Source organism: Chroicocephalus ridibundus, chromosome 2 (genome assembly GCF_963924245.1).
Source record: "Chroicocephalus ridibundus chromosome 2, bChrRid1.1, whole genome shotgun sequence".
Lineage (NCBI taxonomy): Eukaryota > Metazoa > Chordata > Aves > Charadriiformes > Laridae > Chroicocephalus > Chroicocephalus ridibundus.
The window spans coordinates 51,838,000-51,851,919 of record NC_086285.1 but is presented as its reverse complement, the minus strand read 5'-3'; the positions used below and the strand labels follow the sequence as shown (position 1 = coordinate 51,851,919).

Here is a 13,920-nt window from a genome sequence, read left to right as displayed (position 1 = left end):
TTTAACTTAATGATGATATTGTCATATATGAGACATACGGTTACTTGGCAGTTTATGGAGATGTTTGAAGGCCTAAACACTGCTTCAAGTGTTGACAATGTTAATTGGCAAGAGTTGTCATGTGTGAGATTTATCATACATCTTTGACTCCTTTTGCCTCAGGCTAATCCATTTCTTTTGTATTTTTCCTAAACCTCCAAGCTGCTGAACATCTTTGGCCAGCTATTGTTTCAAGATCAACCTTGCAAAACAAAAACATTTCATTTTATTCTCACCAGCTGCACAACTTTCCTCCTCAAATTACCTCTATCAAAGTTTCAAGATTAAAATGACTGTCTGAACTGCAAATACTGAGATAGCTAGCTTCATGTAAAATGCTACATACAGCATACTGCAAACAGAAAGGCAGAGAATTTAAGACTATAACTGTTTCTGAATGTTAAAATAGATTTTTTTAAGTCCCTCAGAATCCTCTAAAGTTAAACTGTTGCTAATGAAAGTCTGCACACAAATACCTAATATTAAAAAAAAAAGAAAAAAGAAAAAAGCTTGTAACGCTGTCATGAGGTTGTGCTCACCTAATAAATGAAGGCTATCCAAACTTCATATTTTTGGTGTTGAGAGAGAAAAGAGATGTTGGTATTGACATAAGATAGCAACAGATTTAATAGGAGTTACTTATTTGATAGGAAAGTGAGGGATCTTGAACCAGTAAACACTGTGATGCCTTGTCTGACAAAAATAATAGCAGTGACTTCAAAAGGAGCAGCATATTGCACGGGGTTGCATGAGGGATTCAGGCAGGCAGGAGAGCAGGGAATAGAAGAAGGAAGAGGAAAGGAAAGTCAAGTTAGGACAGAGAGTTTTAAAGAAAATGAATATTAGTCCTGTGTAAGAGGGGGAATTTCCATGAGGTACTTCACTTTATTCTACTGTCAGAGCAGGTACAATTCTTGATATCAGCAGAGTAGTACTGACTTAAGAGGGTGACATATTACAGCAGAAATCAGAGCTACTGACCACTGCTGAATTGAAGAGCAAATGCAGTGGTAACTTCTAAGATTAACATCCATTTTCTCCTGTCAGCTGGCGGTTTTCTTTTTTAATATGCAGTAGTGGCTATGAGTACGACTGTGCTGGAGGGATGGTAACTCATGGAAAGGAGATTTTCTTCTGGAACTCAGCAGCTGGTAGTAAAGACCAAATGACGTTACCTCTATTGCTACTTCAGGAATATTGTATTTATTGCAGCATGTACCCTACAGTGCCAGAAAAAACAGGTTAGTTTTCTCATCTTGTTTCAAAAAGGTCTGACTTTTTTTTTACCAGACTGAGTGACTACTTCTTATGGCCAGCATCGAGTCATAGCTGAGTTCTCCTCAGAGGCAGATCACACTGTTCAGATTTTTGTTTTAAGGCTTGGCTATCATTTTCTGAACCTTTATGAAATGCTTTTAATTTATCTACAATGTAGCAGGATTCAAGTACATCTATTACAGTTGTTGGCATTCATTTTAGCTTTGATAATCTCTAAGGAATCATTTTTCCAGAGCATTTTTCTGCTAAAAAACCCAGTGCTGTCGAAGCACAGATTTGCAGTCCAGGGAAGTCTGTGGGAGCCTAAACTGCTGAGGAGGCAGGAGCTCAAAAGCCCTCCACTGGCAGTGCAGTTGAAAAGGGATCTCCTGAGTTGCATTGGTCTTCAACTACCTACCCTGAAAGGAGGAGACTGAGATGACAGGGGACATTAAGAAGAGGGCTTAATTTCTTCTGCATAAGGAATGTTTTCTATTACCTCATTGCCTAGGTTTTAAGTTTATGTATAGTTCCCTGTATAAATATATAATGAAAACATGAGGTTACCTCAAGAGATAAATAGGCATCCACAAGCAAGGAACAGACCATGTAATACCAGGCAATGCAAGGAAACTAAAATGCAACTTAGGGCATTTCTTTGTGAATTAAGTAAGCAAGGCTTGGGTATAGGTGAAAGGGAAAGTGCAAACTATAGGGTTTGCTTTTTTCCAAGAATACTTATGGCTTGAGTGCCAGCATCTACACAGTGTTTATAAAAGGTCCCTCCCCCTAAGGGAAGAGCCACCATTCATTTTCTTAACAGGAATCTTTAAACTTGGCTAAGCTTGGAAACCTCTAGGTTTTTCCTGCAAAGACAGAGCTTGCACTGGCTTATTGTGTCAGAGAGCCTGGTCCTGGATTAAAGCATTTGGGTGAGAACAGGAACAGAGAGGAAAGAAAGAGAGAAACGTTGAAAGGCAGAGAGCGAGTGGGTGAGCTAGCAAAAAGTTAACTGTTCGTCTGGATCTTTAATGGCCAGGAGGATGAAGTCCATTTGTCATTACGACTAACTACAGGAGATAGATCTAACTGCTGTGAACCTGCCAAAGACTCCTGTGTGCCCATACTTCATGAAACCGGTACATGATTCATCTTGTAGCTACAGTTTAATAGCAGCACTTCACATTTTGAAGTCTGGATAGGCTCACATTTTTCTCTCTTTTTGTCATAGGTGCATAACTTTCCATTACAGGGCTGGCTGGAAAGCAGCAGTTCCACTTAGCAAAAATTTTCAAAGTTTGAATGATTTTATTCCACGTTGACATGAAAAACAACCGCAGCTTTTCAAAACGTCTTTGAGAGAGCTGTGGACAGAAGAGGGGAAAGTCAGACAGACCAACCTGCCAGGGGAACAGACGGCTGACCAGTTTTTGTAGGCAAGGTTCAAGACCTCACTCTGACAGATTCACAGTGGTGCTCACCCTACTTAAATTCAAGCTTTTAACTCAGCTGTGGCTGCCGACTATGGTCAATGGAAAAAGATTTCCCCTCAGAGAGGCTAATTCAGAGCACATAAGGCAGGCTTTTCCTCTAAATCACCTTTGATAAAACAATTTCAGTCTGTGTTCCATTTATAACAATAGGGAGACTGAACTACTAACTTAACTGCCTGAAGGTGGTCTCTAATTACAGGTAGGGGTGTACGATTTAACCTAGGATGCATTTTTCTACTCTTTTGACTTGAAATTTCATCTGCAACCAGGGAAATCTTCCTGACAAAAGTTTACACTATCAGGAAAATGGAACACTTCCTCAAAACCAGAACTTTTTCAACTAAAAAAACCCCAACAAAACTGCACTTGACAAGCATGAGTTTCACTGGAATTTTCATTAACAGAAACATTTGGCAAATCATTACAAGTCACCTTATGTTTATTTGTAAACAAAAATCTTTGAAGAGAATGTGTGAACATATGGAAGAAATGAGATGGAGGTACTAAGAGGTACAACAAAAACTGTATATACTTGGTCTTTGAGTTGATACTGGTTGATGAGTTAACAGCAGGTGCTATTTAAAAACGCATATGAACATGAACATCTTAACAACTGGATCCTCAATTTAACTGTAGAAAAGTCAGTGGCACTATTCCAAGTTTACTATGTTGAAGTTTGCCTAGTGTATTTCGTTTACTTGTGAGGACAGAGATGCCCAGTCCAAGGCCATTTCTCACCCTGTGCATGCACAAAGGCAGCTGAGGCTGGTTCAGAGTTTTCAGCCTCTCGGTTCAATCCCAAGAAATTTTGGTTTTGCAAATCGCTACGACAGCATTTAAATTGGCAGTGACAACACTGGCAAATCAATAATGAACAGTACGCTTATATATGTGATGTTTGAGGAGGTGACTTGCATGCATTATGCCAGAAATCTGACTCTCGGCCAACAAAAGCTGCTGCCTCCCTTTGCTATGCATAAGTAATTTTTGAAAAAAACAAGTTAAATATTGGGGTAATGGAGATGCAAGTCTGCCTCTAAGATCATATTCAACAGTATTTGCTGTAACAACCTGCTAGGTTGACTTTGCTCTCTAACCTGAGCTGTGCCTACATTTCTTTGTCTTACTTTGATGAATAAGCTAAGAAAAAAAAATTCTAAATGTTGATTTTAATAGCTTTGTGAATACCAGTTTATAGTATTTTGCTCCTTTCTGAATTAAACCTAATCATCAGTTACTACAGGTCAGCTGCATTCTGCTTTTCTATTCAGAACACTAGGCTGCTAAAATGATCTTTATTAATAAAGCAGTGCATGTGTGGCATTTTAATAAAGCTTTTAAATGGCACTCAGAAATGGAACATATTAAGTCTACAGCAAAGAAAAGCATTCAAGTTGTCACTGTTACTTGCCTAAAGAGCCCTGTCTTCAATTCCATATCGAACTTGCAGCCTCCTGCAGCTGGGAAACACCTCTCTCACACAATTATTAATGCTACGGCATTTTTAAGTTTCACCACTGCAGCCCCTAAACTATAACAATTCCATTTGACAGTGCTTAGCAATCTACTCTCATCAGTTAAAAACGGGTCAGCTAAGAAATGCTGACCTGTCAATAGGAAAACTTCTATGAGTGCCTAGCACATTTATGCAAAAGTACAGACATAAGGCTCATTTTTAAATAAATAAGAAGATATGCAAGTCATTTGTCATATTTAACTGCTGATGTCAAAGACACAAGTTTGCTTTTCAGACATTCAGACATTGTAAATATGTTTTGCAGGGTTCCTGCGTTGTATTCCCTGACAAGGGGCATATATTGTATCAGTTGGTCTGCTGAATCAAGGGAGTTTCCTGGAGCAGAGGCGTATGTCAAAGGAAAACAAGGTCAAGTTATTTCAGTCATTCACACACAGATTTCTCATTTTCACAGCTGGTCCTCTTTGCTAATGAACATGCAAAGTTTGCTTATGCTTCAGCTAGAATATAAACATTCACTTGCCTGGAAAAGGCAGTGCTCTTTTAGCACTGAATGACCATTTGCCTGTGCAAACGGAAGCTGTGTAGGGCTAAATACTGTGTTAAGAATATTCAACTCATTCTCACATCTGAACAATTAGTCCTCTGCCTGAAAACATTAGCACAAATTTGTCAAATCTTCCTCCTATCAAGAGTATACAGCAATGGCTCAGGTAGGCAATAGGAGAAATTCTCGTCATACAAGGAATTACAGTTTTCTATTAGATGGTTATGATTTACATTCACTTAAATTAAATAAAGTGTAAGGGAAAAATGCACTTCTAAACCAAGTTTTGGATTTCAAGAGGATAGCCTTTGAAGTCCTATGTCCCCTTGAAGAAATTCCAAGCCTTCAGCACTCTCAGCTCCCTAGAGATATATTTTAGACCACATCACATTTTGGAGTGTGACACAGAAGGACCCAAACTAGTGTGTCCGTCTGAAAGTATGAAGGTCTTAGCAGTGGTCTGGAAAGCAGCACAGCTGGGTAAGCAGGTCACTGCATCGGCTAACGGGTGCTGGCTCTCAGAAAGCAGAGTGCTGATGAACCCACATGACCACAGGTTGTGGAACAGCCTTTGCTAGCCGTGAGGTATTAGGTTAGAGACGTGATTCATTGATAAAGATGACTGATCAGAAAGGGTCAAGTACTTGGATGGGCTTGAACGAGTAAGAAGTATAGAATTTCTTCAAAGCAAATCTGTTAATACTACCTGAAATATGACACAAACAACAAAAAAAACCAAACCCCAACAACAAATACAAAACAACAAAAAAAAGAAAAAAAAAAGAAAAGATTCTGTGATGAGTGCTTTTGGCAAACTGCATGAAAATAGTTACCTCAAAAAGGAAATACGGAATAAGCAAAGTGTCCACAAAGAATGGTAGGGAGGGGAAGAAAAATAGGAAAAAGAGAAAAAAGAAATGGTATGCAAATAAAACTTGAGTTTTCAAGCAGAGTTCCTTAGGCCTAAGCATGTTGTCAAGAAAAGCTGAGTGAGTCCTTGCAAAAGGTACTTAAGGAAATGTCAATGGATTGATTCAGGCTAGGGAAAGCTAAAGAAGAAACAGGCTGTGGTACAGTAAGGATGAGATAAAAGGCTGTCTCAGAATTTAAAAAAACACTTCATCTTACTTTCTTCCCAGAACAATGATCCTGGAGCAAAATAATAGGAATAATAGAAACGAGGTTGCAGAAATGGATGGATGGCATGACATTAAAAAGGCAGTTCAACGTGCCTGCTGAGGTGAAAGGGAAAAAAGAAACCATTTAATCTCCATTACAAAATTTACTTTGGAAGTCAAGGAACAAGTTTTCTTAACAAGCTTTATCAAGCCAGAAACGATACAAAGTAAAATAGAAGTCTGTTTCAAGAAGCGGGAAAAGTGATCCCAACAAATACAGATTTGTAGATCTGACCTCCATAGTGCTTGACAAAAACTGGAAAAAAAAGAAAAGGTCAATCCTCCTAGACCAGTTGTCTTGGATAAGATGAACAATTTTCTAGAGAAAATGTTTTAAGTCAAAGGTAGATTCTGTATATATGGGTTTCATTAAAATTATTGACTATGCAACCAAAAGGGAATTTATTAGATTGAAAAGAAGGGAAGTAGTGAAGAAATTTAAAGTAAAGTTCAATGGAAGATGGTTACCGTTAAAAGGAGAAGTACTAGGCTGAAAGAAGGTTGTTGGTACAGTTCTTCAAAGAACAATGTTGGCCTAGTTTTAGGGTCATTCTTGCTCTCTGTATTTCTATTACTGAATTTGATGCAAAGGTTAGGCATGTCATAAGGCCATTTCCCTCTGACATGAGGTTGGAGGCATTGTCAAAACTGAGGAGGTCTGGGGCTTGAGGGATGGAGTGATGGAAATGTGATGAAGTTCAAATGTGGAAATGTAAGCTTGTGCACCTGATCCAAACCACTTTAGATGAGGAAAGACAAATGTATCCTGGATCCACTGGAAATTACAGAGAAATAGAATGGCGACCTCTAGTTGACCTAAGGGGTGACTAGGGGACACAAACAGTATACAGTAGTGACCTTAACAGACATCAGAAGCATGGTTTCTGGGAAAGTCAGTGAAGCATTAGTGGGACTGTACAAGATCTCATGTAGAATACCATGCACAAGTTCAGTCACCCTTTTTCAAGAAAGAGTGTTCAAAACTGAAACAGGTGCGCAGGTCTGCTACTAGAAGGAGATGAAGAATGGAGAGTTTATCTTAACGTCAGCCTGGCTTGTTTAGTCTAGAAAATAAAAGGTTGGGAAGAGATAAAAAGTCTATTCTGACATGATGGAAACCTGCACTAAGAATGGAAAATAGATGTTTAAGCTAAAGCAACATTATCAAAATTACAATGACACATGAGCTGGCCAGAAATAAACTTAGACTGGAATTAGATGAGGGTGAGGGGCAGAGGGCATCCCTTAGCCATTAGAGCATCCAGGTGTTGGGAGAGCCTCTTAGAAATAGTGGTAAAACCTGAATTCAACAGGATTACTTCATCAAAAAAAGACAGCATAAGACACTGAGGCGGCAGGACTGCAGTGTCTTCCAGCTTTGAAAACAACTTGTTTTGTTTCAGTGAAAATTTACGCTTTTTAGTAAATCCTTTTTTTTTTACCACACCAGATTTCAGTCAAGTCATCATTAGTTGTTGAAAGGTAATAGACATTTTCTTCATTCTGGCAAGGCAGAAAGTGTGGATAGAAGAGAATGAACGGGTCAGATTTCTATTTTGCCTTAGATATCTCAATGCACCTAGGAACTGATATGACATATATATCAAAGCGAAAACAATACCAGAGTGTTTTGATCAGAAAAAGAGTAAGAAAGAGAGAAAAGTCAAAATAAAGGTAAATACAAGAACAAGTCTGCTCAAGAAATTGATAGAACATTACTTTCTTGCTCTTAATGAAATCTTCCTGTACCTAATTTGTTCTAACACTTGATCAAAATAGATAAAAATACTTAAGATCATTTCTTTCACATAGTCTTACCTTCACAGTATGTACTCACCATTTTATGCAGAGGCATGGAGGTAAGATTAAGAAAGAGAACCGCTTTTTTATTCCCCTTTCACAGGATTTTTAAAAGCTGTTTGGTATTCCTTTGAAGGCTACAGCAGTAGTTTACATACTGGATATTTCTCACTGGTGTGGAAGGTGAAACACTAACTGTACACCATACTCCCTGCCCTTTTAAAATATTAATTCATGAGTAACCATCTATGGAGCCTCATAAAGTATTAACTCTTTAAGTGGGGAAGATCTCTGCTTAACAACATAGCATCAATCCTACATGATTTAAATCCCATGCAATCCTATTAAAATCCAAAGAGTTTCAAGCTGTTTACGTTAGTTCAGTACCTAATATTAACACCTGGTTTTGAAACCTTATGTATGCATTATTGGTCTATCGGACCAGCAGGACAGGGGAAAGTAAGTTCAATCTTCTTGACTGATGTGGGAATATACGTAAATGAAGTCTACATCTTGAACTTCAACGCTTAATCCTTTTTATGGTTTGCTACTTTTCAGCAACTTCCATTTTATGTACTATATGTCAGGTTAAGCTAGTGTTTGAACAATCGCGCTACGTCTCCTGAATCGCCATACTTGAATTTGAAGATAATGGTCTGTGTTTCCCTGAATGCTGGCCACTGGACAGTCAGTGTATGGAAGTGTCAGACTGAGACAGGCTCATTTATTTTGTGGAATATTTTTTGGAGGTCTAGTTTCTCTTCCCCCCCTCCCCCCCTGCCTTTTTCAGCTATTCAACTTACCTAACTGACCTGAGTGTAAGCAGTTTGTTAGGCCTGTGATTTTGTGATTCAGTGGAAAATTTTGAAGCTATCACACCAAAGATGCATGACTGCAGTACATAACAATTACATCTAGACTTTATAAAAAGTAGATGGAAATGGGCAAAGCCGTGAAAAAAACATTTGGCCTTCACAGATATCCACTGATATCTACAAATAACTAAGTTTTACACAACAGATTACCTGCAATAGCAGAAGCAGAGCTTGATACCCCTTCTGGGGTGTATGAGAGAGCCTGACACATGTTTAACATACTTGAAATGAAACACTAATAGCTTGAAGATCATCAGTGCTGACCAACCCCGCTGATACTAGCTCAAACATTATAGATGCTAAGCCCACCCCCAACTTAAAAATGGTAAGGGAATTTTCTAAGATATACTTTATTGTTTATGAATACCTCCAGCCTATATTCACAATAGAGCAATAATGACTTGACTCACACCTAAAGAAATTAGCAGATGGGCTCTTTCCTCTTCATATAGAAATGTCAGTTAAATATAAGAAGGATAAAGCTAACAGAGTTATGTGCCAACTATGCCAAAACATAAAGAAATATTGCCAGGTGTAGGATTTTTTTCTTCAGACACATGTTCCTTCAAATTTTAGTTTTCTTTACTAAATTCCAAGGTACCCTTACATAAGAGACATCAGAAATATGACCTCAGATTGTTGCTACTAGATTTCTGCTTATATTGCTAAGTTAGTGATTGTACAAGTGTGCAGTGTGTCTTTAATTGCTACCACCAGGAACAAATTTTCCCTTAGGACTCATTAGCTAATGACTTCCTCCTTCACTGAGTTGTAAATCTACAAAAGCCTTTGGCAAACTGGTCATTTGCCTTCTTGGTAGCCAGATGTGAAGGACCCAAACAGGTGGGAGCCATAACTACAAACATATGAAGGTAACAGAATTAGAAATTACATGTATTTGTATGGTACCTTCATAAAGTTATTCTCCTAGTAAACTTTAAGTACCCACTCAAGTCATACTTAGGTGTGAAGTAAATGTCTTCAAGAGCCATTAAATTAATTTAATAAATTAATTATTAGTTTTGCAACATTCTAAACTGTTCAAGCTCTGGTGTTTTTAGCACAGTAGTAGTATATGTAGTGCTACAGGATGGCCCACTTACAGTGTCTTTCCTACACTTTGGACGCCTATTTGAAGTTACACTAATGAGACAATACACTGGAGGTGCGATGTGTAAAGTACTTGAGGACACATAATTCAAAAGACATATATACTATGCCATAAGGCAAACACGTACTTAGAACATAGAAGTGGATTTGCTCTTAGGACCCAGGAAATGTGGTGTATTGAAAGTGTATTTGGATTTCCTCATTCTGAGCAGTTGTACTAAAGTCCAGGTGTTAAGGTGTTCATGATGAGGAGGACATGCACGAGAGTCTAGTCTTTAAGCTTTCCGCATCCAAGTGTGCTCACCTGCAAATATGCTCCTAATCCATAGGAAAAGGCAGTGGGAGGCTTTAGCATTTATCAAAGGGTGAGCTGCTTTCCTGTGACAGGGGTGTGTGACTAACACGAGAGTTATTCTTCCAAATCTCAGCTACTTGGTAGCAGCCTGAAGTTCTGCCTCTCAAACTCATGCTAGTCAGAAACTGCAATATCTCCTCTGTGTCATCTTCTGAGTACAGTCTGGACTGTGCTAGATAAAATTCTTTTTCTGGACTTTGGTACTACAAGTGGCTATGTGCCACAGTTGTCTACAATTACACCGGACCGGAAGCAAGCTTGCTACAGTAGTTCTGCATTAGTTTTTCAAAATTGTTTTTCCCCTGAAATGTTTTCAAATGCACTTTGAAGGTTGTTATTATCCATGTTGTTTCTGTTCCTATATTTGGAGTCATAATGTTGTTTTGCCACAGAAACAAGTCATTGTGGGGTAACTAGATATTGCACAAACTGTTCTGCAGTAACTGCAGCAGACATGAACTTGTTAACCTATGCAACAGAGAGGACCTGAAGAAAGCTGAGCCCTCTGTGAATGACAGGACAGCTCCCTCAGCAAGGGACACCGTCGGATAAAAGCTTGGACATAGTCCCTTGGCACACTCTGGCTTATGCCTTTGTTGAAGTCTTAAGCTTTTGAGGTACAAAAATTCTCTTAGAAAAAAAAAAAACAACGACAAAAAACATCTTTGTGAAATCACTGAGAATTTTTCCACCCTGCTGTTTACTAGGACCAAAAAAAAGAAAGCTTATCTCATTACCTCAGCGATCAGAAGGTTCTTTTGCCTCCATCTACTGAAACGACAATACAGCATGCTTTCTGATCATATTTGCAGTTCTAAAATATACGCAGATTACATGTTTACTAAAAATATCTGGCATTAACTGCATAGTCATAGCTTTTGCCTATTCCAGTGTATCACTTCAAACGCTCACAAGACTGGAAAAACTGATGATAGTAACATTTGATTATAAACCAGTTTGTAGTTTATTTGTTCTCTGGCCAGATGTGCCTAATTCCTGTTGTCACCCTTGCAAGTGCATAGATGCACAAACAGCAAGAAGGAACCCTACATGCTGCACTTCACTTTGTCTCAGTTTCAGATTCATGCTTGTCAGGTCGTCTTGGGCACAGCGCTCTGTGACCCAGCGGGAAAGTCCCTCAAGCACCACTGGAATAAAGTGCCTGACCATGTGAGTGGCACCTTGAGCTCTGTAACAACTTACCCGGGACTGAGGACCACAGCTGGGAGCTCAGAGCCCACCAGGCCCTGTGCACAGCCCAGCACATATGAGGAGATTCTGCTGGCAGTGTGGTGAAGGATCCAGTTACTTTTGGGACCTCACTGGGGGCCTGAGTGTCCCACTGGCCAAATAACAATTCAGCAATTCCAGAGAAGTGGTCTCAGGGGGAGATTTAGGTACGGATCAATCGGCTCCTTTTAGAGCCTGGGGTTAAACCAATAACCCGTTTACTTTTAATTTTCCATTAACCAGGAAGACTGCAGCAGTGTCCCAGCAGTGCTGAATGTGTATAGTGAATAGTGTGAATAGTGTATGCTATTGCTGCTGGGAGAGCTCTTTTCTTTTAAGGAGGCTGTTCTACATAGGGAATACCTTAGCTCTCCTCCTTGGAGTATAGCATCTAATAAAAAAATAAATCCCAAAGCCCACGTCAGAACTCTACCCACACAGATAGATAATTTCGACTCACTCTCCAGAAACCTAGCTATAACTGCGGAATAACATAGCAGTCTTCCTACGTTAGACCCAGGCAGCCACTGCCTTTAGACTTGGGCCACCACAAACCTTCCCTGTCGAGCAGCTGTTTTGCTCATACGGTACCTCCTAAGGCTCGACACAGCCGTAAGCTCCTAGTGACAAGGACCTCCCTATTTTTACATGTTTACCACAGCACATAGCGTCACGATGAAGTTCACAGGAAGATCTGTCAGGTGCTATCATGATATCAATCATAAGTAAGTAATAGAGGATCAGTAAAAGCACATTATCCAGGTAAGCTCCAAAGAACATTCATTATGTAAGGTTACTACTTTTCTCCCTTTATGTCTCTATCTTTAAAGTAACATACTGCCAGGCAGAAAAACTTTTCATACGCAAGTCAATTAAAAATTCAGAGCCATGCCATTTGAGCCGGGAGTTGGTTTTCAGTAACGTAAATTGAACCACATTTAAAAATTAATAAATAAATCAGAGGCTGTGGAAAAAAAAAATCCTTTTCTGGGTGGTGTACATAAGGATTATTGTGCCAAAACTGTCACTTATATCCTGTTTCAACTGCTGGCTCGTTAAACAGTGAAAGTTCACTGCTGGGTCTGCCAAAGAAGGTGAGGCAGGTGAAACACCCCAAGCCCCCAGGCAAAATTCTCTTCTCTGAACCCGTGAGAAAAATCAATCTTTCCAACCATGAACAAAATCCTTTAAGTGATCTGATGCTTGGTGTGAAAAGAGCTAACAACACCTATTGGCACCAATCCTCTCCCTGAGCCCCGCTACTCCCCCAGGTCTTTACTGTAATAAGGAGGATAAAACACAAGCAGAAATCCCCAACCCCAACCATCTCAAAAGGCGGGTATTTTCCCAGTTCAGGCTCCTGAGCTGCCCAGGTGACAGGGAGAATTCAGAAGTAGGAGTGTCAGAGCAGGCACCACAGTCAAAGGTGGCTCATAGCACTCTACCGCTGATCCTGGCACAGAGGCTCCAAATAAAAATCAAAGCAACACATCTCTCTTCAAAACAAAGAAAGAGAAAAAGGAAAAAAAAAAAAAAAGATATCATTTTCTGAGTACCTTTGATTCCTGGCTGGTAGTTGATGCTGGAGAGGGGGGCTGCTCTGTGCTCTCCACTTCATTCTCTTTCTCCACACTATCCACGCTGACTTCAGCCGTGCTGCTTGGAGGAATCATTTTACCTCTAAACCACTGCTACTATCAGGAAAAAAGCTACAGACCTTTCTCGCTTTTTTTCATTTAACGTCCTCTTTCTTCTCTGCTCTTCTGGAGCAAATGAACTCCGACCGCTCGGTTTCACTACATTTGCAAGGCTAGAATTCTCTGGATTTTCTTTTTTTCCTTCTCCTCCTCCTCCCCCTCTTTCTTCTCTCCCTCCCTCCTCCCTCCCCTATGCAATTCTGCTGCGAGGGCAGTAAGTTATCGATGGCTCTGTAGGTCAGTTGTGTGCCTGCTTCTGTGTTTTCCCCGATCCTCCTCCCCTCCGCGTGAAGCCCGGAGGTGTGGAGCAGAGTCGTGACCGTCAGCCCCGCGATCAGAGGGGAGTGAGCCGAAGCAGAAAGCCCCAGCCACGCACACACACACGGGGCACTGGAGGGAGGAGTTGTATTTCTAATGCTGTGAATAGCTTCGGAGGAGCATGTGCTGTCATAGTAGTGAAAGAAAGTAATGCGCGCATGCACGCACACACACACACACACATGCACACAGAGAGGCAGGCAGTGTGTATGAGGTTTGGAAGCATTTTACCTTTTTACAGGCTGGAGAAGGCAGAGTTTGAAGGGCAGCTTTATATTCTTACAAGTCTTTTCCTGAAGAAGGACTCTAGAAACGGAGGAGAAAAATGAGTCTTCCCTTACTTTGTCCCAGAGAAGATTATTCAAAATCCTAGCTACCCAGTGTCTCTAAAGCTCCCACCTTGCCTTAAATGCCAAACTTGCTAGTAAGTGACAGGACAGAGTCAGGGGAGAGTCACCTGTGGATCCGCATGTTCTTTGCTCCCCTCCCGGGCAGGGAAGCCCAGCTCTGAGCCATGCACACGCAATCAGGGTCAGCTGGAGCT

General features: G+C 40.2%; 1 protein-coding gene across 1 annotated transcript in view; it reads right to left on the bottom strand.

Moving 5' to 3' along the window:
• STAC (SH3 and cysteine rich domain) overlaps positions 1-13,410 on the bottom strand; it is a 75,604-nt gene extending 62,194 nt beyond the window's left edge. Inside the window, exon 1 of the mRNA XM_063325483.1 lies at positions 12,918-13,410. Coding sequence (XP_063181553.1) covers positions 12,918-13,034 — 117 coding nt within the window. The 5' untranslated portion in view covers positions 13,035-13,410. The remainder of the gene's footprint in view (positions 1-12,917) is intronic.
• Between the last annotated feature and the right edge of the window lie 510 nt (positions 13,411-13,920).